The following is a 25800-nucleotide window of genomic DNA, read 5'->3' as shown; positions in this document are numbered from 1 at the left end:
CTCCTGCACAAATTCTTGTGGGGCCTGATCCTCCCCACATTGCAAATTGTAGGCTGCCTTGCGAGCCTCTTGAGGATTTCTGTGAACAGAAAAATGTTTCAAGATGGCCGCCTTATAGGTGGACCATCTTAAATGATTTTGGTCCTCCAGCCCCGCAAAGAAACTGGAGTATTCCGGGGAGAAGGTCCACTTTACATATTGAATACAGCTTTGGCTGTCCTTCAAATGGAAAGTCTCCATCATTTGTTCAAACAACTCTAAGTGCTCCCAAACAGAATACTTAGCGTTCTTATGGTAAGGCGTGATGACGCTCCTGATCGCCTTAATCTGCTTTAAGGGGTCCTTAAGCAAGGCCCTTTTTGCCTTATTGGCCTTTTTGGTTCGGGTAACCCTTGTCCATTCTTCCTCGGACTCAGAGGCACTGCTCCCAGAGGTTCCCATCTGTTCTTCCAGGTTTTCCCGGATTCTGCGAGCCTGGGAATGGCTGGCAGAATGTGGGGACCTGGTCTCCTGTGTCCTGCGCAGTTCAGAGGAGTCTTCAGATTCCTCCTTGCTGCCAGGATTTGATGGGTACCCCCTCCACTGACCTAACTGGGCAGAGGTTTTCAGGATGCCCTTAATGGGCCTACTCTCCTGGGGTTCCCCATTGAACTGTACTGTACTTGGGTGCCCATACCCGGATGCCCACCCCTCCATTCCTGAGTGGTACTGGCCTATGAGCCCCATACTCTTAGCTGCATAGTAATCTGCCATCCCTGCAGCCCTGTGCTCATGTGCGCCAGGGGACATGGGGGTGGCAGAGTCCAGGGACTGAGAGGTATGAGGGCCTCTGGTACTAGTGCTCCTGAGGTTATGCTCCGGAGTTTCCCTTTCCCAGCGAACCTCATCTCTATCCGCCCCTGCTCCCTGTTGCAATGCAAGAGCCTGCATTTGTGCTTTCAGTTCCTCTGTTAAGGCCTTACTCGACTCTATCAGTCTCTCCTGCATCGCTACCTGTTGTTGGAGCCTATCATTGTGTTGGCAGAGAGCCTCATTCTCTCTCTGTGCTTCCTGATTGGTCCTGGAGTACTGGGCCAGTCTTTGCTGCAGGAGGGTTACCTCCTGGGCAATGTCCCTATTGGCCTGCTCCTTTCTTGCCAAAGCCTCTTCCACCCTCCTGGTGTGCTCTAACGAGTTCTGGTGTTCTTTTTGGAGGTCACCCAGTCCCTGGTGGGCCAGGTGATTTTCTTCCATTTTTCTTTTTAAATGGCAGACTTCCTGGCCTAAGGCGTCTCTTTCCTGACTAAGAGCCTGCATTTGTGCCGCCAGGTCGTCCCTTTGCCGTTGAAGGGCACCAGCTTTTTGGCGCTCCTCATCAAACTCTGCCTGGGTATCCAGGTCTTTCAGAATTAGTTTGTTGCTCTCTGCCTTCTCTCTATCTAGGTGACTTTGCAGGGTGACTACCTGCTCAGCACATGCCCTATTGAAGTCTAGCTGTTGCTCCAGCTTTTTCTGGCTTTGCAGTAGGGAGTCCAAACCTTCTTGGTGTTCCTTCTGCAAGGCCAGAAACCTGGTATCCTGTTCTGACTTTTCCTTTTGCAGCACATCCATATCCTCCTTTATTTTAGTGATGTACAGTCTGCTGTCATTTTCTGACTCCTGGCTCCTCTGCAGCCTCTGCTCAGAAGAGACCAGGTCAGATTGGACCTTCTCTAACACCATCTGTTGCCTATTTGCCAGATTTTGGCTTTCAGCACATCTATCCTGCATGTCTCCCATATATAGGTACAGGTATGCTGCTATCCTGGCAATCTTATTGTGTTCCTCTTTGGCTTTAGGAGCCATATATAGTTCACTCAGGGCCACATGTAATGGACCCTGATCTCTCCATAAGTCTGACCCTGTTTCAGTGACCTGTCGCGTGATGGCCTGCAACCAGGCATCCTGGCCCTGTTCGGTCCATTCACCTCTCACAAATAGCTTATGCAAGAGGTGCTCTCTGGCTATTTTCATATCTACCAAGGTCGTCATTCTAGAGATTGGTCTCTGTCCTGACTTACAGAAGTTAGTATTTTATTTTTGCAGAACAGAACTTTTCTTGGAGTGTCCCTTTTGAGGAATGCTTTACAGCGTAACACAGCGTGGTGATCCGACCGGATGTATGTATCCCGTCAGTTAGCACACTGTATTGAGCTGCACAAGTGGTAAATCTAACCCAACGTCTCGGCTTGAGCCCCCAATTTGTAAGGGGATTCAATTCAACACTACAGCTAAGTCAACGCCTAGTCTATAATACTGAATGAAAACCCTTATTGATATATCTTTAGGTCCAGTTCATGCGTTCTGGATGACTACCCCTATATAACACCCCTCTCTTGGAATCCCCCTGACCCCACTGAGCCAAGAAGTAGTTCTGTTTTGCAAGTTTAAAAGGTTTATTTGATAATTTAAACAATAGATATATATCACCCTTTATAGTAAATTAATAATTGACTAGCACACTTAATCTGATATGATAAAGATTAACAACAGAGAATCTGGCACTAACACGCTTCTTATAATCACTAATGAGTTGACATGAAATGGATAAGATAGCACACAGGTGAATAGGAACAAAAGAAGAAGGTGGTACAGAATGCTTTATGTAAGCTCAGGTGGATGCAATATTCAATGAATGCAGTACAGAAAATACTCAATATGATTTCAACCAAACAATGTAATCACTTTTCTCTGGCAATCCCCTCCCCCCCTTGATGCAAGGCAAGGAAATGGAAGGAAAACACACAGTTCTCAGAAATGCAATCAAATGTGATTCAGTTCACCCCAGCAAGCTTAGACTACAGAAGTTTGAAAACACAGGCCCAAATTGCTTTGATATGTGCTGGCAATGAATTGAAAAGTATGCTAAAATACTTTTAATTCCCTTTCAGAGGTTCAGGGTGATTGGTATCTAGTTAATATTAGTCCAGGCTCACACTAGCAATGATGCAGGGATAGTTAGCAGGTTAAACGAATTTCTGGCAATGGAAGGCAAGCAGCAGCAGCTTTTTACACGTGAAGAAATTTGCAAATCGCGGCAAAATTCGCGGATGCGCCGAGCGCTATTACAGAGGAACCACAAGGACTATCTCTATCGTTTTGGGGTCCTAGGAAAGCCTAGGATCTCAGCTTCCAAATAAAAGTTACTGCAAGTCTCTAGCCCAAACGGTTGCGGAGATATGACCGATTTACTAGAGGTCGTTTTTGGTTTTTGCAAATTTTAAACGCACACTTTTTCAGCTTTAAAAATGATGGCAGGATAACACAATTGCTAAGCTGCAGTTCTACTTAGATTAAAAATGGATTGAATTATATGATTTTAACTAAGAGAAGTGTTCTGAGTTTTGCTGAGTACTCACAAGAGATTTTGAACCGGAAAGCGGCTTTGTCACGATCTGGTCAACAGTCTGGTCAGGTCTTCCCGGGTTCTGCTCACAGCGCCTGGCCTCTGGAACTGCTCACAGCGGTCTGGTCTGGGTCTCTCTGGGTACAGCACTGCTTTCTCTCTGCTAGGCACCGGTTCTCTGGGTCGGGTCCTGCCTTCTCTTTGGATATCTCTGTCACTGGGTTCTTGCAAAAGTTCTTGGCAAAATTCAGACGGCTCGCCCGGCTGTCTGAAGAGTTCAGTTGCAAAAATATTTTGAGGCCTGCTGACAAATACTCTTGCTGGCAGTGGCCTTTTTGGTTAAGGTTCTGAAGTCTCTGTTTATCTTGGAGTCTAAGGGTTGGCTCTTTGAAGATTGATGGAGGTAAGTATGGATTTTTCCGGCAGAGTGCGTTGCAGCAAATGGAATTGAAGGTCCCTATCTGTCCTGTCTGTCTGCTTTTATGTGTTTAGAATGTGGGTGTGTTCTAGCATCACTGACCCTACCTCTCTCTCAGCTTCTAATTGGTCAAACTTCCATTTATCATTTGATTGGGGAATGAACTGTGAGTCAGAGTGATGTCATTTTACAGCCTGCAGAAAGTCCACTCCTCCTGTCAACTTACACACAAATCTAGATTTGAAACAAATACATATTTGCAGAGGTACATATTGTTTTAAAATCATATGCACCCATCATGCATTACAGGAGGTATCCCCTGTTCAAACTCTGCTCTTCCTGGGAGCTTGCATTCAGAAATGGCAGATAATGGACTTTTTAACTGATTTTTCAATTTCTGACATGGACCCAACTTTACATACATGTGCGCAGGGAGTAGGGACATTAACTGATGAAGTTTCAGATTTTTAACATGCACACATTTAGAGTAATATCCACTTTTCCGCTGACACCCCCCTGTACATACCACCGGTTCTAAAAACCTCTTAAACTGTGGGCAGAAAAATCACAAGAATTATGGTATCATTTATAAAATTTTCACATGTCCGCACCATGAGTTATTAATCTTTTTCTAAACAATATTCTGGCTACAAAGGGGTGTGGTTTTCTCTCAGCACAAGGTAGAAATACTGGTTAATCCAGTTCTGCCAAGCCAGCTTGCTCTCACAGGCAGTGCCCCTCCCAGCTCCTGCCAAGAGGAAGCTACATTTTACGACTGCGTAATAAAACCTTTGCCTGAGTGAAGAGGGCTTTGTTCACTCTCCTGCAGAGCACAGGTAATTCAATTATCAGATAGATGGCATATCCTTAGTGTGAGCAGCAAAAGGGCAGCTAGGCCTGGGAACACAGCTGTGACTCAAGTTTCACTCCTGATGGGGGTAGTTGCCAGGCAGAATTCAGTTCCTTAAACCGGGTTTCAGATAAAATGTCACTTTTTGTTCCCCAGTTTCTGCCTTCAAATAAAACTAAACATTTTCACATATGCAGCTAGAAGGCTGATTCTAAGTTTAAAACTATGACATTTAAACAATTGCAACCTGTGTGACACTCAAAAGTAGGTCACTCAGTCAATTTAAACATTTTCGATTTTAGTGTCTTTAAATCCAGTGCAACTTAAACTGCTGACTCCATAGCTCAGCCAGTTTTGTTATAAGCATTGTTCTGGGCTCTTCATTTCCCAGATTTTGTAGGCACACAAAACTCCATTCTACCAAATGTCTGCTGGTGTTCAGTGAATATTTTGCACATATTGCAATGTTTGAAATAGGCACTTTGGCTTGCCTTCAGGGAAACAGAGTGGTTTTAAAACGCCGGCTTTTGGATAGTGGTGAGTACTGGTACTGCACCCATTTTTGGGATTTAAGAAATGAATTCCCCACAATTCTAGGTTGCATTTGGCAATCAGCATTGCCATTCCCAATGGTTTCAGACTACTGTGCGGGTAGTCCAATGGTGGTTTTAAAGCGCTTTGAAGCTAACCGGCGCTACTGTTTTTCCTTTGGCAACCCATTTCCCTCATGGCAACCCGGCCTTTCATTCTCGCACTGGTGGGTGGCAAGTGAGGCAACCATTTTGGTGTGCGCACAAACTGCGCAGCTTTCCTGGATTTCGGCGCACATGTGGGTTTTCCGCCATCTTGAATTTTCTAAGCCCACAGCACCAAATGTTGTGGCATGATAGCTTAAACGTGGGTCAGGACACCCAACAGCACATGCCTGTGAACAGAGCCAACTCTGTATTTAGTGGTGAGCAGTGGTACACAAGCATTCCGCCAACCCTTCATCATCCTGCTAAATTCCTAAACTAAGGAAGGAAAAAGTCTAGCTGCATTTGGGAAAGGATTATCACTGCAACTGCCACTGTCATCAAGACAGCTAATGCCATGACCATCCTATGAAGGTATGACCGAGATGTGGTTTAAGATGAATTCCATCCTTGAGTTCCTCCCGGAGGATAAAGAGGAGGCATTTGTGCTCCTGCTTGTAGGAGAAGCAGTGTCTGACCATGCGATCCGTTTCCGTGGACATGGCCAACACTGGATTTAACCCACTGGGTAATGGGTCAGTTCTCTATAGGCAAGCTAACAACATACGACCAGAGGTACAAATTAAGGTGATCGACATGCCTTTTAATGGCACATATCTTTTAGACAAGAAGGTCGACAAGCCACTGCTTTCCATTAAGACAGACACGTGATATGGCCCACTCCCTGGGCACATTACAACAGGAACTGCCAGTCCTTTAATTCAGGGAAGCCTCCTTTCACAATAACTTCACAGGACTATCGGCCCTTCTCTGTCGCCTTCCTACAAGACACATTCCTATTCCAGCATTGACCCCTATAGTAACAGGTCCGAAGCATACAGGGGTAACCAACGCCGCTGCAGCTCCTCGAAAGCAAGGGGCCAATCTGCTAAACAACCCTGAACCAGACCAGGTCACGCCCTTCCACTTCCCCACTCCAGTGGGGAGAAGACTGTCACGTTTCATCCAGGAGTCGAAGAACATCGTAGAACATCACCACTGATGAATGAGCGCTATTCCTCATCTGGCAGGGCCATACGCTGGAACAACATCCTATCATTCCGCCAGTGGAAAAACTCAATCGTTTGATAGTAACGACTAGACCACTTATTGAAGCAAAGGGAACCATAGAAAATGTGCCGACGCACAATGGGGAAACATGGTCTACTCCAGATTCTTCCTGGTAATAAAAGAAATCAAGAGGTTGGTGACCCATTTTAGATCTTCGTATGCCAAAGAAGTTTCTAAAGGCCCAGACGTTAAGGATGGTTACGCTGCAGCAGGTTCTAGTGCAACTACAGCAAAGGGATTTTGTAGCATCTCTAGCTTTAGAAGACGGATACTTTGGACTCTGTTCACCAAAAACGCTACCTGCGCTTTGTCATGGCAGGCTGCCACTATCAGTTCTAAGCACTAACCTTCGGCCTGCGGTCAGCTCTGTGAGTTTCCACCAAGTGCCTAGCCCCAGTGGTGGCACATTTACGCTGGACGGGCATTCATGTTTACCCTTACCTAGACAACCGGCTGGTGAGAACACCATTGTACGCCATGGCGGAGCGCAACAGAGCACATACGATTCAGTGCTTACAATCCCTAGGCTTTTTGATCTATTATCCAAAGTCTTCTCATACCAGCTCAACAAGCTCCTTACCTGGGAGCCTGCCTCAACACGCTCTTGCACAGCAACCCCATCACAAGAAAGGGCTTGAGCCCTCCTCGCCAAGGTGCAGCAGCTGTCCAGAGTATTCACATACTTGATCGCAAACCGAATTTACCTTTTCAATTTGACCGAATTTTTGTTTTTGTATTTTGGCCAATTTAAATTAAATATATATGTGGGGTTAGCTAAGGGAAAATGTTAAGGTGGGGGCATGGGGTCTCCCCACGCATTTTCAAAGAAAAAAAACAAACAAAAGAATTTCGGTCAAATTGGAAAAGGTCAATTTTTTTTTTGGTCAAATACACCTAAAACCACACAAGGTATTAGCATACTTGATTGCAAACCAAATTGACCTTTTCAATTTGACCGCATTTATTTTCTGTTTTTGGGGGAATTTCGGTCAATTGAAATGAAATATATATGTGGGATGGGTTAAGGAAATAGGTTACGGTGGGGGGGAAGCATGGGGTGGGGGGTCTCCTCCTGAATTTTTTAACAAAAAAAACACAAAAAATGTGGTCAAATTGGAAAAGGTCAAATAGACCTAAACCGTCCACACTACCAGCAGTCTCTGTCCGCAGCTACAAAGCCCTGCTGAGCCTGATGTCCTCTTGCATCCCCCCTGCTACAGCCCTACAGGCTTTGCATGCGACCCCTGCCGGAGTCCCTCGATGCACGTTGGATGCAGATGTTGGGCTTGTGGGACGACACGATCATGCAACACTTCAGGAAGGCGCTGCATTGGTCGTCAGTTGCAGCGCATCTCGTTCAGGGAGCCTCCTTTCTGCTATCCCCTCATTAGGGAACAGTCTCGATGGATACTGCTCTGGAGGGATGGGTGCCGCATTCAGGGCACCTACATGCCAGAGACCTCTGGACAGATGAGGAGAAAGCGGAGCATATCAATCACCTAGAGCTATGCACCTTTTTGTTTAGGCACACAAGCCCCTCCTTCCAAGAGTCAGTAGTCGGGTGGTCCGGTTCTTTACAGACAACACTACCACAATGTTCTACATACGCAAGCATGGTGGAACAAGATCTCCCTCCCTGTCAGCAGAGGGACAAGCCCTGCTGCACTGAGCACTACTGCATCAGATTTTCCTCATTCCCATTAACCTTCCAGTGGTTCAATATGCCATGGTGTATTCCCTCAGCAGGGAACTCTGCACTTGCCACGAGTGCGAGATTCAGGAGGTTGATGTTTGTCAGAGTTTTGCTGTCGGGGAACACCAGAAATAGACATGTTTTCCATCTACGAGAACAAGAGGTGCAGAGCTTTCGCCAACAGGTTCCCACATCCCGAGAACTTGGGCAATGCCTTCACATTCCCATGTGAGGGGCAGTTCATCTACACTTTTCCCCCCCCGATTGCACTGGTAGGACTAGTGATTAGTGTTTTTCAGACAACATCGGTGCAGACTGAACTTAGTAGCACCTGCTTGACCGGGACAGTTCTGGTACTCCAATCTCCTTGCACTCTCCGCCGCATCCCTGATGAGACTGAATCCTTTGCACGATCCGCTGTCCAGGGGCAATGGAGCAATTCTCCATCACAACCCAGCCTCTCTTAACTGACGGCATGGCTCCTGTTCTCCTAGAATTTGGCTCAATTCCACAACTGCAAGACTGCCATAGCATTCTAGCGCGAGCCCGCGCCACTTCTACGCTCACCTACTATAAGAGCAAATGGAGGCATTTTACTATTTGATGTGATTTCAAGAGTCCAGACCACTCTACCAATCAGACGAAAGACGTCCTGCTTTGCCGTTGATCTCTAACGCAGGCCAGTTTGGGGCACTCCCCTCTTAAGGTACATCTTGAAGCAATATCGCATTACACCCGTTTTTCTGCCATATCTTCTCTTTGGTCTCAGACTGGTGAAGAAGTTCACAAAGGGCCTCTTTTATTCCTTTCCTCCCACTAACCATCCAGCGCTGGTGTGGGAACTAAATGTGGTCCTATCCAGCCTTATGAGACCGCCCTTCTAGCCCATGCATAAGGTCTCCCTCAAGTTTCTCCCTTGGAAGACTGCGTTTCTAATTGACATTACATCTGCATGTAGGTTTAGCGAGATAAAAGCCTTTTCCTGCAAGACACCCTACCTGACATTCCCCAAATTCAAGGTTGTTCTACGCACTAATCCAACCTTTGTGCCCAAGGTGCCTCCCTCGTTCCATCTGAATGAACCAGTGGTGTTGCCTGTATTCTATGGGTCGCAAGTTTCTCCAGCAGATCGTTCATTGCACTCCTTGGACATGGTACGAGCTTTGAAATACTATGTCACTCGCATCAAGCCATTGAGAAAGACCTTTCAGCGTTTTGTAATGTTTTACCCCACTGGTATTGGCAGGGCACTCTCAAAACCAGATGGATTTCTTCATGCATTTCGTTGTGTAATCAGCAAGCTGTCGGGCCTCTCCGTGGCAGACCTGGTGCTCATTCAACCAGAGCAGTAGTGGCCACCACAGCATTACTCTCTGGGATTCCCGTACGGACATCTGCAAGGCATTGACTTGGAGGTCGGTCGGTACACACGTTTACTAGATTCTGCTACTTTGACAGGGATTCTGCGGCAAAGTCCAGAGTCCACCAGATAGTTCTATGTTACTTGTTTGCGTACAGTAAGTGTCTCTTGTGGTTAGTGTTTGCTACAAGGAGCTTGCCTCTGCCATTTATAGTCATATGGTTATATGGTTCTGCTTTGTAATCTATTCACAGCATGTGACTCTATGAAAGATACTAATGCTGGAGAACAGGAGTTGCAGGTAGGTAACGTATTCCTTATCTGCCTACTAAAAGTGGATGAACACAAAACACTGTTTATTGACTTAATTTTTTAAGAGCTGCAAGCAACATCCTCATTGAATCAGTGTGCCTGAAGCCTTTGCTCTATGTGCTTTTAATGTTTTTGGTTGGCAGATCAACAATACTTCCCAGTATTACAGTGCGTGATGTCTAGAGTGGGTTCGCAGAGGGTGTAGTGTTTGCATTCTAGATCTCGGGCCCATCCCTTACTTCCTGCAATCAAGCAGGGATTCCCTTCAGATTTGTGTTTTTTCCTTGCCATTCATGTGTACAATGAACGTAATGGTCCTATGGTTCAATTTTTATGTTCCGGAATTGTTTTCCAGCGTCTGAAAATGATTTGTTGAACAAACGCCTGAAACTGGATTATGAAGAAATCACTTTGTGTCTAAAAGATGTGACATTGGTATGGGAGAAGATGTTGGGTATGCCCGGAAGATCAAAGACAAAGTTTGACATGGAAAAGATTCATAATGCTGTTGCGAAAGGTACGCAAGACCCTGGAAGTGTTTTATTTATTACACATCCGTGCTCTGCTAGCTCCCTAGTTGTTAATCGTAGATCACTCTTCCTGACTGCATGCATTGTAATACATGCTATTTGGATCAATTGCATTTTGCTATTCTGATATGCTTTTGTTTTATACATTGTGAGGCAATGCTCAAATGCACACCGATTTTCGTTTTGAATGTGTGCTCTTTTAATTAATTAGATATGTTGGACTTAAACCATTGTATGAATTTAGTTGACACATTTTCAGTTTGCCCTGCAACATTTCATGTGAGCGCCGAGAGGCTTTGCAAATGGCAGCAGGGCGCATTATAAATCAAAATAATGTAACATATGCATCTGCTGAAGAAGGGCCTTATTTAGAATCTCAGGAAAGCCGAAACAGAAAAGGTTTTTTCTCTTAAAATTCAGTTTACTTTCATCTGGTGCCTCTCGACAATGCCCCAGGTCCCAGATGGCCACGCTGTGGGCTAGTAACCAAAAGGGGTGGGGTTAAAGGTCGGGTAGTGGATGCAGGGGTTGAGGGGGCGAGGGGGTTATCCACCCAAGATAATTTATACAGACGGGTTCAAATAGTGAATTTTAAATCACATTTGTCCTATACAGGGTTAAACATCAGCAAAAAAATCTCATAAAACATTTTCTAAGAGTGAGACATAACACATTGAAAGCTTTACAAAAAATTCCAGGGTTACCCACGCAAGAACCTATTCTACAGAGGCCCACTGCAAAATCTCCAGAGTTCCCTCAGATACTGAATGTGTCGCCATCAGGACTCCCAAATCTGTATTTCTGAGGAGAAGGTGGCAAGGGAGGTGGGGATCTAATTAGAATGAACCAAATACAAATCAAATCCGAATGAATGGTTGGATTACGGCTCGTGGACTGTAATGCGTCCGTAAATCGAAACGGTGCGTCCCCGGATCACACCTAGCGCAAGTGTTAGAAAGGAGCTGCAGGTCGCTAGAGACTCAGGCAGCCTGCGAGCGAAGTTAGATCCAACCATTCATTCGGATTTGGTTCATTCTAATTAGATTGTATTGTCCCCACTGGGTACACATTAAGTAATGGTCAAGTATCTATTGAATAGTCCAGACAGTCTGCCACCCCTCACTGTGGTACTAATGCATTACGAGCCTGCAGGAAGCTCCAACTTCACCTATCCCGCCCTGATGAAGGCCCACTTAAGAACATCGACAATTCAGCTCTTTAAGTCCGAAACACAGTTGTGTTGACCATTTGACTTTGAGTCTGTGTCCATCTCACACTGGTTTTATTTTGTTGCAATTATGCACTATGTACTGTTTGTTTAAATTGTTACTCATGCGATCCTTTTAGGCTCCCAGGGTATGTACTTGTCATTTAATCAAATGATCAAAGACAATGACGTTGGATTTGCACTAATTGTATCTTTTGAATATTTTGTATATATACGTATTGAGCATCTATGCTGTGATGTACAGTAAAACTTGTGAATAACCAATAAATACTGTGGAAATTGTTTAATCCAAGATTGGAATGTGTGTTTTAGGTATCTAAGACCCTGTTCATTTTGTCTTATTTATTGTTAACCTACCTGGTGAGGACAGGGTTGTAACCAGGAGCCCGATAAAATTAATACCTCCTCGGATTCCATCCACCTTTCTGTGCCTAACCTTTATCCCCTGTATCTAACCCTCCATATCCACTCTCTCCATGCCCTCCTAACTATACCCCTAACATCCTTTACTTCAGTTGGATTGGTATTTTCTATTAGCACCCTGCGGTGATGAGCCAGCCAATCAGGAGGTCAGGAATTGCCCACCTGCCATCTTTCCACCCACCCTATGTTCATTGTTTTCAATCCTCCCCCCTCCCCACCTACCTCAATGCAGCAGCGGCGAGTGCTGCCCCTCCTTCCACTCTTCCCAGTTTGGCCGCCATGGAAATGGAAGAGAGGCTCTGAATGGAGCCCCACCTTCTCATTTAATGGCGGCCATCTTTGTACAGTCTTCTTTCCGTGAACTGGATGCTGCAAGGCGACCCGTTGAAAGAAAGAAAATGCAAAATTAGCCCCCATGCCAACAGACTTCCGCTCAGGCCTTTAACTCGGGCCCCAGGCAGTTTATTCCAGCCCTTGGAGCGTGTGCCAAACGCTCTATTCCTGTATCACCTTATTGGACATGCTTCCCATCTGTTTACCAGGCTTTGAAGAAGTGAAATAATGGTTGTACATTGTCCAAGTCATGAAACGCGTGTCGGTCTTTCCATTCAGTTTCTACATGCATGGTTAATTCCTTTTAATTCATAAATGTTTTGCTGAGAAAAGAAACATGAGATTAATGCATTATTTTGCATAGGTTAAAATGTTTGTTTTTATCAGTTCAAGAAATCTTTTTCACTATAAAAGCAGAAGAAATTTGTGAATAACGTTTTTATATTTAATTGATATTTACAGAACTATTCTATTGTCCAACTTAACCATTTGGTCAGTCTTTTCCAGAGATTAGTATTTGTGACATTCAGATTCACAGTTGTAACATTGGCTGCTAGTTCCCTTAATCAGTGGAGCGCTATGCCATCCTATTGTTTCAGTAATTGTCAACATACAAGCAGATGAGGTACCAGTGAACCTGAATAGCAGTACCAAGCTAACACAAATTGTAATGGGAATGCACAGACATTCACGAACATCTGCAGTCAGGTACGTCAATTGCGTGGAACACATTACAAATGGTCACTCTCCATGTTCCTGGCAGTTGATCATATATGAGTTGGTTGGCTGAAGATTATTGACCGTTATGTAGTGGGAACCCACACAGCGTCCAAGTTAAGGACGGAACAGTGACGGGTGAAGACCTGCCATTAACCAGCCTTTTTGCCTCTTCACCTATGAGCCTTTTGCTTTGGCTTCCTCCCTGCTGTACCTGTGAGTACCCCTAGCTTGCTAATTACTATGCTGTTCCTCCACTCTGCGGTACTCGCCTATTATTCATTCAATCCTACTCTCCCTTTGCTCTTCCTACGTGTTCTCCAATCATGCTACAACGTCCTTCGTAAGCCTATCATAAAACTCCCATTACTCCATCCCTCTTGCACCTCCTTCTTTCAAGAAACAAAGCTGATGAGCTAACATACCTCTCCTAATACTTTTCCACCATGCCTCTCTTCCTCTTAGACTCCACTTCTCTACTCTTACTTACCGTATCAACTGAACATTGCAATCTGGAATGCTCCGTCTGTATGCAAAAGAAAACATTTCCTTCATCACAGACTACTTTGATGCCAGTTCTCCTCCCCTAGACCTCCTTGCTATCACTGAGACCCAGATTTCCCCATCTGACACTGACACTCTGGCGGCCCTACATGATGCCAAACTATCCTTCATTCCCTCTCCTCGTCTGACTCACAGAGGTGGAGACGTTGAGCCCCTACTCTTGTCCCGCCTCAATGCCACACATCTCCAATGCTACGTCCTCTCCTACTTCTTTTGAATTCACCATCTCTATTATTGCTCGGCCTAACTCTGTTAAAATCATCTCCATCTATCAGCCTCCTGGTCCTACTGGACCATTCTTTGATGAACTTGAGCAACTCCTTGATGCGGTTTCCAAAAACATCACATTATTCTCTTTAGTGAATTTAGCCTTCCCTCATCAACCACTTCTCAGAAGTCTGAACTTCAGTCTTTTCTTTGTAACCATGCTCTGCACTCTATCCATAACCTGCCTACTGTGAGGGACCAGGAGTTAGATGCAGACACAGAGGACTTTTGGTTGTAGTTAAAGACTTTTATTAAATGATAGTGGTTGGAAAATGCCTCACTGTCCCTAATCTAGGAGGTATTTCCCTACCTCAACCAAATCTAAGGGTCTATCCTGTGTCAATATGTCAAAGCAAAAATGTAATGTGTCTGAAATCCTATCCGGGTCGCCTCATTCTAAAAGTAACTCTAAGTTGTGAAGGGTATTGTCTTTGGCTTGGAAAGTGCACAAATGTTCAAGTTCAACAAAAAGGTATAACTCTGACACAAGTTCCAAATGGATAATGTTCACAGTTCCAGGAAATGGCGCCCCTCCCCGGGTTTCTCTCCACCAAAATAAAACGTTGAAAAGAATAACCAAGTACTTTATAACCCAAGATGATAACACCCGCCTATTGGTGTTGCAGTCCAGTCCAGGTGAAATGACTACCTTCCCCAGGTCTTTTCCACATTCAATGCAATTCAATATCCTAAGGGCATGAATCTTCATTGGGGATTCTCTTTTCAAAATACCACAGATGCAATTCCAAATCCAAAGGGCATGAGTATCCCTTGGGATTCTCTTTACAAGGTAGCACAACTTGGGTGCGGGTCCCAGACTTGCAAAACATCTGGCATTCTCTCCTGGCAGGTTCTCTCGTATAGTTCATTTACGCAATTTGGGTGCAGGTCCCAGACTCGCTAACACCTGGTGTATTCTCCTGCTAGGTTCATACACGAGTATGTTCATCTACTTTCATGATCTGAGGACCTATGCTTTTCCCCAAATACTGGGACCTTGGCAATCCGTTTGTGATGTAATCCGTAGGAAATGTTACCTCTGTTCCAATTAGGGAATGCCTTCTCTAGCTCTCTTCCACTGTGGGATCACCGACTTTAGGATGGCTCCCATGGCTTTCCCGAACCCACTCGGTTCCTTCTTGGCTTCCGCTCTCTCTCTCTGCTTCGAAAGTGCATCTCTGTGGCTGGTGGAGGTCTGCGCATCACTCTGGCTTCCATTGCCGGCGCAAAGCTCCTCTTTTGTCTCGTGTCCCGCTACGGCATCTCTCCTGCCTGTGGGAATGCATCTCCAGTCCAAATGCTCCCTCCCCTTTTCTTTATGCACCTCTCTGCCTCTCTCACCGTCTCTTGGATTACTGGCCCGAACTGGGAAGTCTTCTCCGCAGTTCTCTTCGCGTCTCCTTGCTCGCCTGTCCACCTGACAGCTTAGCTTTCCTGGCAGTGACTAACCGGTCGGATCTCCCTGTTGCTCTCAGCTGTTCCATTTTTGAACTCCTGCTTCAAGGAAGGGAGTTGCTCAGAGCCAATCAGCTTCCTCCAAGCACTAGACTGCTCCTTCTCATTCAGCCTAGTAATCTGCATCTGGGCAGTCCTCTTTCCCAGCTCTGTCAAGCTGTTTGCTACAGAATATTGAAGGATACGGTCAGCAGGCTTTACGTGTTGTTGAAGGGGATTATCACAGTAAGCCAGCAAGGCATGAGAAATTGACAGGATATCCCTAAAAGGGAAAGGGGGGGATACCATGTCTCATCTGATGCCTGTCCCTCCCCCTAACTGTCACCTCCCCTCATGTGTCCCTCCATCGCATAGCCACCCCAGGGTAAGGGTCAGGTAGCGGCTGCTGTCCCCTGGCCACATGAGAGGCTACCTTCAGGAAAGGAGTGATGACATCAGATTCATCAAACTATCCACAGCGGGGGTAACTCTTTGGATCTGATTTTCATCTCAACCTCTCACTCAGCCACTAATACTACTGTCCCACCATCCCCATCTAATCACTCCATTGTTTCCACCACCTTATCCTTTCGACCTTCTGACCTCTTCTTACCACTTGCCTCACCTATTACTAAAAGGAAATTGAAACCTTCTGCCATTCCTCACTTTCTCTCAGACCTACAGTTCAGTCTCCGCCTTGATACATGATGCCTCTTCCACTAGCACTGCCTTCTTCAGCTTCCAATCCCTACTATATGACTCAGTCTTCTCAATTTCCACTGCCAACGTTCACCCTTAAGTCTCAGCAGTTGGCCTCTGTGCAATTGGAGGCCCACCTACTTGCGTGAGGACCTGCAACTATACCTCTCTGCCCTGAACTTTCGCAAGTTCTCTCTTGATAGAGTAAAAACGGATTTCTACCTCCCCATCATTGACTATCACTCCAACCATCTTCGCCGGCTACAGAACACCCTAAGCGCACTCCTCGCTCCTCCTAAACCTATGACTATCAATTTCACTCTTGTAGCTAATTACCTTGTTGAATACTGTAAAAATTAGACTCTCTAGACCTTTCTCACCATCCCTTCTGCTACACTGCGCCTAGCCTACTATACCATCATCCTCTGCCCCGATCTCCCACTTTAGTCACACACCATCAGATACTCTTGCTCCCCACCTAGTCGAGCCTATTGCCCTTTTAGTGGCTTCTCACCTCGCTGAACTCTTCAACCTGTCATTTGACAATGTGATTCCATTGCATTTCGGGGTACAAATGAAGTTCTGCATCAATTAGAACACCCTTGTTTTTTCTTTTCTATACTATTACCAGAGAATTTAATTTTGTGAACTAATCAGAAAGGAGCTCCACCAAGCCTGTCCTTTTCAAGTGCTAGGGTTTCAGATTTGGTTCCATTACGGACAAGTAAACTCTCTTTAATTCAGTGCTATCCATGGCCTATACACCTGGCGATGTGCCTCTTGACTCTCCCTTTTATTCTCCAGACAGATGTGAATTTGTATATTGACAAGCACAGATCGTGCTGTTCTTAAACCAGTGCAAATAGGTACATGCAGGGAACAGTACTGATACAAGGGAAGCCCCAATAACATTCTTTTTAAGAAACCTGGGGGACTCGAGAGGGCATGGGAGTGGCACAAATGGGGCATCTCCACAACCATTCCCCAAAGGCCCATACAGGTACCTGCATAAATGAGAAGGACATGGGCGATGACATGAAAGCAGCTTGGAGATAAAGTTGAGTGAATAGACAAGCACCTACCACCATCCAAAAAGAGGAGGATGTAGTCGAGAACTAATGTAACACTCTATACCCCAGCCTGCGCAATAGCAAGTTAGTTCATTTAACACTTGGCAATTGGCCTGCAACGAATCCAAATAGAGAAAGGTATGAAATGGCTTTTTTAATGCCTTCCCAGGACGCCATTCATCCTTGTGCGCATGGGGACACTGCCTCGTTCACAATTGGGACTCCGTAGCCTTCAGCTACCTATTGCACCAACCTTTCTATTGCATTGTGGAATGAAGACGACTTAATGACTCAAAGCTGCACGCAGCTTTGATATTTCTGATGCAGACTGCTTCCTCTCTGTGAGGGCAATTTCCTTAAAATCTATATCTCTCTAGTAATGTTACTATATGACAAAGTGCTCAATTTGAACCTGCTATATAACTGGGACCAGTTAATTTCCCATAAGACCGCTCTTGCTGGTGTATCCATCCGTCCCATCCTCCAAGTACATGATTGACGGTAGTTTGCACAGGACTAAAGAATTCAGTCGCTTTCGAGTTACCTGTCATCTCTTACACATCATCCATCACAAAAGCATGCTGCAAATTAAATCCTCAGGGTGCATTCTGAAATGTTCACATGCATTTTTCTTGTACCATAGAATCTGTGATTTGTGATCGTCATGCACAGTGACACTGACAAATTATTAATTGCACGGTGGAGCTTTTCTGAATCACTTCTGCTTGAGGCGGGGTATAGAAAAGTTAAAAAGTGCATATTGTCTTTTTCCCCCTTCCTGTACAAAGAAAAACTGCAGGTTTGGTAGTCGTAATTGGCCACCGAGTTGAAATTGCATTTCCCCTATGAAAGTCCCGGGGCAGAAATTGCTTTTTCTTTAGCTCCTTGCATCCCACAAGAACCTGGTAAGCGTGAAACCTGCAGTTACCAGGGGATACTTTTGATTCCCCAGGCCAGCTGGTCTCATTCAAACATACTTATGTGACAATGGGCTGTATGTTTGTGTCTCTAAAGCAGCATTATTATACATCCTAAAAGAAATTTAAAGCATAAATCGTACACGATGGAAAGAAAGTCAATTTGCATCTCACAGTGAAGTTAGTTTTGCAGAACACTTGTAACATCTTGATTGACTCCCAAATTGAGAGTGAGCCTGCATGTGTGTGATTCTTGATGTCCAGGTACTCCTTTTTCATCTTGATTATCACATTTCTATTTTGATCCCTCTGATACTCCTACGTCCCGTCCCCTTTCCTCTATACTGTATGGGACGTCCCTCGCTAGGGATGGGAAACCGAACCTTTTTCACCAGAAAAATTATCTTCCCCCTTTAAATTTAGATTTGTGCGGCCCTGGGAGCATGCACTCTCCTGTCTCCGCCCACCGGTGCCAATCCCCAGTCCTCTTTTACATGCTGACGGGAACGGACCGCTTTCACCAGCGGTCCTGAGTTAGATCTCCGGCACTGTAATTCCACGCGCTCTTCCCCAGAAGAAGTTATTCTCTTTTTCTTTTTTCTTCCAATTGTCCGGTACTGCTCTGTCCTCTGGTGCCACGCTTCTCCCCAGCACATGTCGACGACAGCGGGTTTCAGCAGATGTCCAGCCTGCAAGGGTCCCTTCCCCACATCTGACCCTCATGCACTCTATCTCCAGTGCCTTGGCCCCGGCTATGACTGGGACGGTTGTACCACATGCAACGTGGTATCTGGACTATCCATCGAAAATGAATTCATCGAATTGAAATCCAAAGAAATGTATTCATTGAAAGTCATTTCCATCAAAATGCACTTTATTGAATATATTTAGTTGATTTCGGTTAGGGTTTGGTTAGGGTTAGGGTTAGGGTTGGGGTTAGGGTTGGAGGGGGTGCCCTTGCTCAATTACCGGGTCCCGACCCGAGGGGCTTCGCCCTAGTTCCAGACCCATGTCCGAGGGGGGGCCTGTGTGCAGCACTACCGGCACCATGACCGAGGGCTCTCCACCTTCCAAGTCGCAACCTTTGCTTTTCAGTGTGCAGGTAGAGACCAGACACAGTTTAGCAATTACCACACCTCAGGCACATGGCGCGGAGCAAGACAAAATGGCCACTGGGCCAGACAAAATGGTGGCTCACACGGCACCCTTTCCGCTGGGCCATCAGGCAGGGGAACACGCTTCCAGATAAGATTCAACAACGCCTGTCACCTGGTCCACCTCCTATCCCTCCACTTCTTAGGGAAGGTATGCATCCCCCAGCTTCGCGAGACAGGGAACGCCTAGGACACTGCAGCCTCGGGGCCCGGCCTGACACCTGCAAACGCCCCTACCCTATTAGGCGCCCCTCTTGCTTGCGAGGATAGGTTCTTTGAGAAGATACTCACCGTCATGATATCACCACAGATGGGTATCATCCTCGGGGACGTAATCAAGGACATGTGCCCTCCGGTACAGCCACAAGATCCCACTGGGGTACAGGCCCTGCGTTCAGTGTAGCCCTTGGCTCCCATGCCTGCGCCAATCATGGCAGCTCAGCCACCAGCTCAGGCCCCTCTATCCCCCATCAGCCCCTCAAACTGACATACAGCATGCCACAGCTGCCCACGCCCAGCAATCCTCCTGCTCCCCCAGATCTGCAGGACACAATGGCAGACACAGACGAGGAGGAACATCCGGACACCCCATCGTCGGCCAAAGCATTCCATGAGAGGCTGGTGGGTCTGTCTGAGTACCTAGACATCGCGCAGCCACAGGTGGAACAACCCAGGGCAGGGGTCCTGGCTGAGGTACTTGGGCTACGTTCTCCTACTAGAACTGGAATCCCACTTCAGAAGGATGTCAAAGCCTTGCCAAAAAGGACTGAGTCAAGCCACACTCGACCCAGCCTACCAACAAGCGTCTCAACACTAAGTACAAGCAGACGGAGAGGGATTCTGTTCCCAGCTGCACGCCTCGGTTATAGTAGCGGAAACACTATATTCCATACCAGTCTTCCTCAGCGTCATCCGTGTTTGCACTATTGGCAAGGAGGAAGCTTTTGTAAGCGTTCGGAAAAAAGATTTACTTTAATGCCACGCTCCACCTGCGTCAGGCCAACACTGAAGCCATGCTAGTAGCATCAATCAGAAGCTGTGGCGGGAGATCGCAGACTTCCTTCCGGAGCTCCCTGCGCACAGCCAGGCATGGTTCAAGGCCGGAATGGCGTTGGCCACAATTGTGGCCCAGGATATAATGGAATCCACTGTGGCCCACATTGACACCTCAGGCCGAGCCATATGTGTTGCCACTGACATGAGAAGAACTGCTTGGCTCAATGCAACAAAATTCAACTCAGATGAGCAGGAGCGCATACTTGACCTGCCCTTCGACTGAGCGACTTGTTCCATTCAACAGCAGATGAGGAACTCGACAAGAAAATCTTTGTCTATTCTAAGTCCACACCCAAGACCTACAGCCAAACGCACCAGCGATCGGACAAAGGGTCGGGCCTTCAGAGGCTTTAGGGGCTTCCAGGAGAGACGGTCCAGACAATCGGATCCCCAAGCCAGCACAGACGCAAGCAGCACAACGCTGCTAACAAGGGTTTTTTCCAGTCCTCTGCAACCGCTTCAGCGGGAAAAAAGTTGTGACTGCTCCATCCGGAACCACAAGTCTCCGGTGGATAAGGTTCATGGACCCGTGGATCCTCTGTGGTGTCCATGGGCTTCCTACTACCAATTCCTCCCCTCCTGCAGATTGGTACAGCAAGCCAGGTGGTGGAGGAAGCCCCAGTCTCACAGCGAGGCGAGGGCTTCTATTCACACATGTTCGCCTTACACACAAATAACCAGGCTAGCGGGAGAGTTGTGTTGGACCTTTCTTTCTTGAACCTTTTCCTTCCCCTCCAAAAGTTCAAAATGGTTACCACAGCCTTCATTGCAGAGACCTTGTGTGTAGGAGACCGGATGTGCTCCCTGGATCTGAAGGATGCTTACCTGCACGTCCCAATTTGGGAACCCCATTGGTTGTCCTGCGGTTCAGGATCATGGGTTTTCACTTTCAATACAGATTTCTACCCTTTGCACTTAATTCAGCATTGAGGGTCTTTACAAGATTAATGAACGCAGTGGCAGCTCTACTCAGGGCGCAGGGCCACCACATTTATCCATACCTCGACAACTGGCTAGTGAGGGTGTGATCCCCGGAGGCAGTACAGCACATGGCCTCTGCCCTCATGGACACACTATACAATCTGGGATTTTCTATCAATCTCAGATAGTCAGTTACTGCCCGTGCAGACACTGACCTTCCTAGGTCTTGTATGGGACACGAGGACCGACATGATTTTTCCCCTCAGCGGAAAAGATCACAGCTATCAAGAGGGCCATGGGGCATTTCCTCAGAAGTACAGCGACCTCGGCATTGTGGTACCAACACCTGTTGGGAGTCATGGTGGCATGTCTCCTCACAGTGCCACATAGGCTCAAAATGAGGAGGCTGCAGTTTCATTTCTCAGCTTCCTGGAATCAGGAGAAGGGCTCTCAGGTGGAGCCGGTCAGCATACCACAACATCTCCACCAGGAGCTAGTCTGGTGGGGCACATACACCAACCTGCGGGTAGGCAGGCCATTTCGGCAGCCTGCACCTTTAGTCAGCATTACCACAGATCAGCCCTGGACAGTCACAATGTCATGGAGTGTGGTCTAGTCAGGAACAGCTGAAGCACATCAACTGGCTCGAGATGATGGCTATTTGGCGTGTGCTCAAAGCCTTTCTCCCCATGATCAGCGGAAAATCGATCTGCATTCAAGCATACAGTTCCACCTGCATGAATTACATCAACAAGCAAGGCGGGGGCAGGTGCCCTCCCGTCTGCGGGCTGTCGATTGACCTTTGGGAGTGGGCTCTGGTGAACAAAATTCACTTGTCAGCAATCCACCTTCCTGTGGAGTCTAACCTAGATGCAGAATGGCTCAGCAGGCTGGGAAACGGACAACTAAAAGTGGGAGTTGAACGAGGAAACCCTTCAGGGGATCTTCACCAGGTGGGGTCATCCTCAGGTGGACCTCTTCACCACCAGTACCAACAGGAGATGACCCCAGTTTGCCTCATGTCTGGGGCTCATTAGGCGATGCATTGCAGATCCCACGGAACAAGATGAAAGTGTACACCCCACAGCCCCCGACTCCCCGTGCCCATCTAAATTTATAGGGGAAGATGATTTTTCTGGTGAAAAAGGTTCTGTTACCCGTCCCTAGCGAGGGACGTCTCATGCAGTCTGGAGGAAAGCAGACTCTGGACTAGGAGTACGTTAGTCACTACAGTGAGTAATTTATAATTTCTTTGATTGCACTGCACAGGCAAATCCGACCTCTTTTTGACGGCAATCTCAAATGTGGGATTGAACAGCTGAGCGTCTGCATGGCTCAGATTTACTTTGTGTTCATAGAGGCCTATGATCTGATCAGTTTATTTTCAGAGACATTCAGTACTAGTTCTACAGGTGAACATATGAATCAGTTATTCATTTTCTCTGTATTATACTCTTTTATCGCGTCCCCTTTCCTCCATACTGACGGAATTGATCAGTTACGGAATCGGAGCCTGTTGCATAGCAGTTCTTCTTGAATGTTCTCAGTGTTCGAGACACAGCCCTGTGCGGCAACTCTGACGCACATCCTGCCTAAACCTCAGCCCCTTTCGCCATGTGATGGAACAGAGCTGACTGCATCAGCTGCACCGAGTTGTATCCAGGTTTGGAGAAAAACCTCTTGTGTTGCATACTCAGCGGGGTCCACCTTGTATGTTATCCTGGAGGTTTCTCGTCTGACCCACACAGATACTGCCTTGCCTGTGCTATGGATAGGCTTGCAACACGTGCAGATCTTTTTCAGGCATGTCAACCGACTAGAGTGCTGGGAGAACACATTTAGAACACTTGCATTGCGAGTGATCATGGACTTCATCACAGAGAAAGTAAAATCAAGGAAAAGGCAAGAACCTTTATTTTCAAGGCTGTCCCATGCAGGGGTACAACCTCTCTGGGTTTAACACAGATGTTATCCCTCCCACTTTGGAATGGCACACTGTGCAAAGGCCCGAGGCCCCAAGAGACTAGTGCTGTACACCTGTCAGTGTGCATGCAGGTCACTAGCAGGGGAGTGGGGACTATCCTGACCATGAAGGCAGCACCATAACACCTTGAGCTCATTCGAACAAACGAACACGGGTTTGCGATTCCCCTATTCGCACCAGCCACACAGCAACACTGCATGTTCCACAGAGACCTGGCATGAGAGGCAGTATTCTCCTGGCAGGCATGAACCATGCATCAGCCACAGGTACCGTCTCCCTTCACCCGCCCGCCTTTGCATTCTGTGCACAGAAAAAAGTGATCACAAAAAGAAAAAAGGCAGCATTCCTCCCTTACTTCCTATCATATAAAATATGGTATGATTCAGAAAAATGGATGAGCTGAGACATTGAGTACCGCCCCTACGAGCCAATATACTGGAATATTACCAGCCAAACTGACCCATGGAGCACACTGGATAACTGAAAAGGAGGGCACAGGCTTACATGTGCGGGTTACATGCATGGGGGAACCTCAGGGGCTTGAGTGGGATGCCTAAGCCATGCATGTATGAAGGCCCCCAGAGCCAGCCAATGATGCGTAGAATGGCTCCAAGCATGCCCCCCAACCATACCTGTGTCTGTGTACCTGGTTCAAACACTTTACACACAGTCCTTCAAGCCTCAAGTCGAGTGGACTGCACCTACCTTGGAACCGTAACACCCGGTACCCTATTGGCTGTCAGTGGAACATGTGAACAGTCAGCCATACACAATCATTGCCCCAATGGCCTATAGACTCAACATGTTAATTGGACTTGTACCGTGAACCACTGCCATTTTCATGCCCTCCAAGTGCACCTGTGGATCTGTAAATCACGAAAGGGAAGGGGTGGTTAGGCTTTTACTTAGCAGGAAAGACAAGGCATTGTGCTTTACTGTTGGTAGTGCAGCTGAGTTTTCTAGGTGGTCTTTTCCCAGAGGCCTTTGCTTCCGTATGGAAGACATAAGGTGGTGGGGAAGTCTGTACATTGTGGGTTTTTAGCAGTTCATTAGAGAGGTGATGGGCTGAAGTATTTGTTTTGCTGTGGCTTTTTTGTTGGCAAGTTGGTGAGCGTGTGCTGAGTAGGGTATTTGAAGAGTGAAGTTAGTAGGTTGGAGTCATTGGGCTGGTCTGCTGGACATGGATGACCCCACTGTAAGGGTGTCGTAGAAGAAAGCTGACACAAAGGTGTAATGGTTTTGGTTATAGACTTTTATTTTATATGAGAATAAAACATCCTCACTATCTCTACTATAAGGGGGGGTTTCCCTGCCACAAAACTAATACTAAAGGGTCCTGTCAGACCGTCAGTCAAAGCAATTTCCACTGTCCTGTGTCATAACCTACTTCTATCCCTCGCGCTACAACTAAAAGGTAAACTAACAGTTCCTTCTTTTATGAGAATGGCTCCCTTCTCCTGCTTCTTTGATAGTGTTCAGAAAGCATGTTCTCACAACAAATAAGATATCAGGGGGGATGACTCCCTTCTCCTGGTTTGGATCTGTACATCTTCCAGTAAAACCAAGGATAATTACTCCCTTTCCCTGTTGTCTTGTTCTTCCGGAACAAGAGAATGCCTCCCTTCTCTTGGTTTGACTTTGCAGAGTTCACACCAAGGCGAGGGGCAAATGACTCCCTTCCCCTAGCACTTATCAAAAATCCTGATTTGGTACCAGGAGAATGACTCGCTTCTCCTTGTATTGCTGGATACAGTTCTTTCTCACTACTTTCAGTTTTGATGCACACTTTCCTACTCTGATGTATTGTTAGCAATGTCCCAAGTCTTGTTGGGGTCCCAGACTTTTCTCTGGTGGTCAGTCCTTCACTCTTTCCCACTGTGACAAGGATTCTTTTCTCCGATGCCTTCAGCATCTACCTGTGGGTCCCAGACCCTTCTCTAGTTTGTGGTAGGGCTCCCGGCCCTTCCCTGGTGGTCAGTAGTTTTCACCACTGACATGAATGGGTGCTGGAGGGGCTACTCACACTGGCAAGGCCCAATAACTTCTTCAGTACCACCACTGGGCCAACTGTAAACTACCTGAACATCTCTCCCATGTCTCCTCCGGGTCTCCCTGACCTCCTTGGGGCTCTAGGTACATCACTGGGGGTTTGTGAGACCCGGATGAGCTTTGTCGGTTCTTTAAGCTTCTATCAGTGTCGGGATACGCAACTGTCGACTTCCTGCACAGCGCCGCTTTTTTGGTTCCCTCGGTTGTGAGCTTGGGGCTGCACCGACAGACCCAACAGCAATTACCACACCTACTCACCAGCGTTCTTGTCCCTCTCTTGCTGGACTGGCAGCAGGATTAGATTCTCCTGTGCTGCAGATTGCCTGCCACTGTGCCCATTCATGGCTGTGCTGGACTCCGCGGCTGGGCTTGCCTTAAATACAAATATAAATACAAAATACAAATTGTCTTTTGTTGCTCTTTATACTTTGTATCCAGTTCCTCCCATGTGGTTTACAAGAGTCCATTAACTCTGTTGATGATTGGTTCTTCCTGCCTCCACAGCGCTACCTCTTACCAGTGTAAATATAGTCAATGTTCTTTGTCTTCTGTTTTCTTCCTAGTACTGCTGGTGTTATTTTTTTGCTTCTTTTTTTATTAATGTACTACAAGCAATAAAAATGCCTTTGTATGTAACCATATACATCACATC

The 25800-nt window shown here is 46.6% G+C and overlaps 1 protein-coding gene across 8 annotated transcripts in view; it reads left to right on the top strand.

Moving 5' to 3' along the window:
- The window catches only part of TBC1D1 (TBC1 domain family member 1), a 1823125-nt gene that overhangs the window by 1330195 nt on the left and 467130 nt on the right, over nt 1–25800 (top strand). For all 8 annotated transcript variants that reach the window (XM_069631813.1, XM_069631816.1, XM_069631814.1 and 5 more), the window contains one exon: nt 10158–10319. In XM_069631813.1, the coding sequence (XP_069487914.1) occupies nt 10158–10319 (162 nt within the window). The remainder of the gene's footprint in view (nt 1–10157; nt 10320–25800) is intronic.

Source organism: Ambystoma mexicanum, chromosome 6q, assembly GCF_040938575.1.
Source record: "Ambystoma mexicanum isolate Mex_15411 chromosome 6q, UKY_AmexF1_1, whole genome shotgun sequence".
Classification (NCBI taxonomy): domain Eukaryota; kingdom Metazoa; phylum Chordata; class Amphibia; order Caudata; family Ambystomatidae; genus Ambystoma; species Ambystoma mexicanum.
Note: the sequence above shows the minus strand (reverse complement) of the source record. Positions and strands in the feature narration are given on the sequence as shown.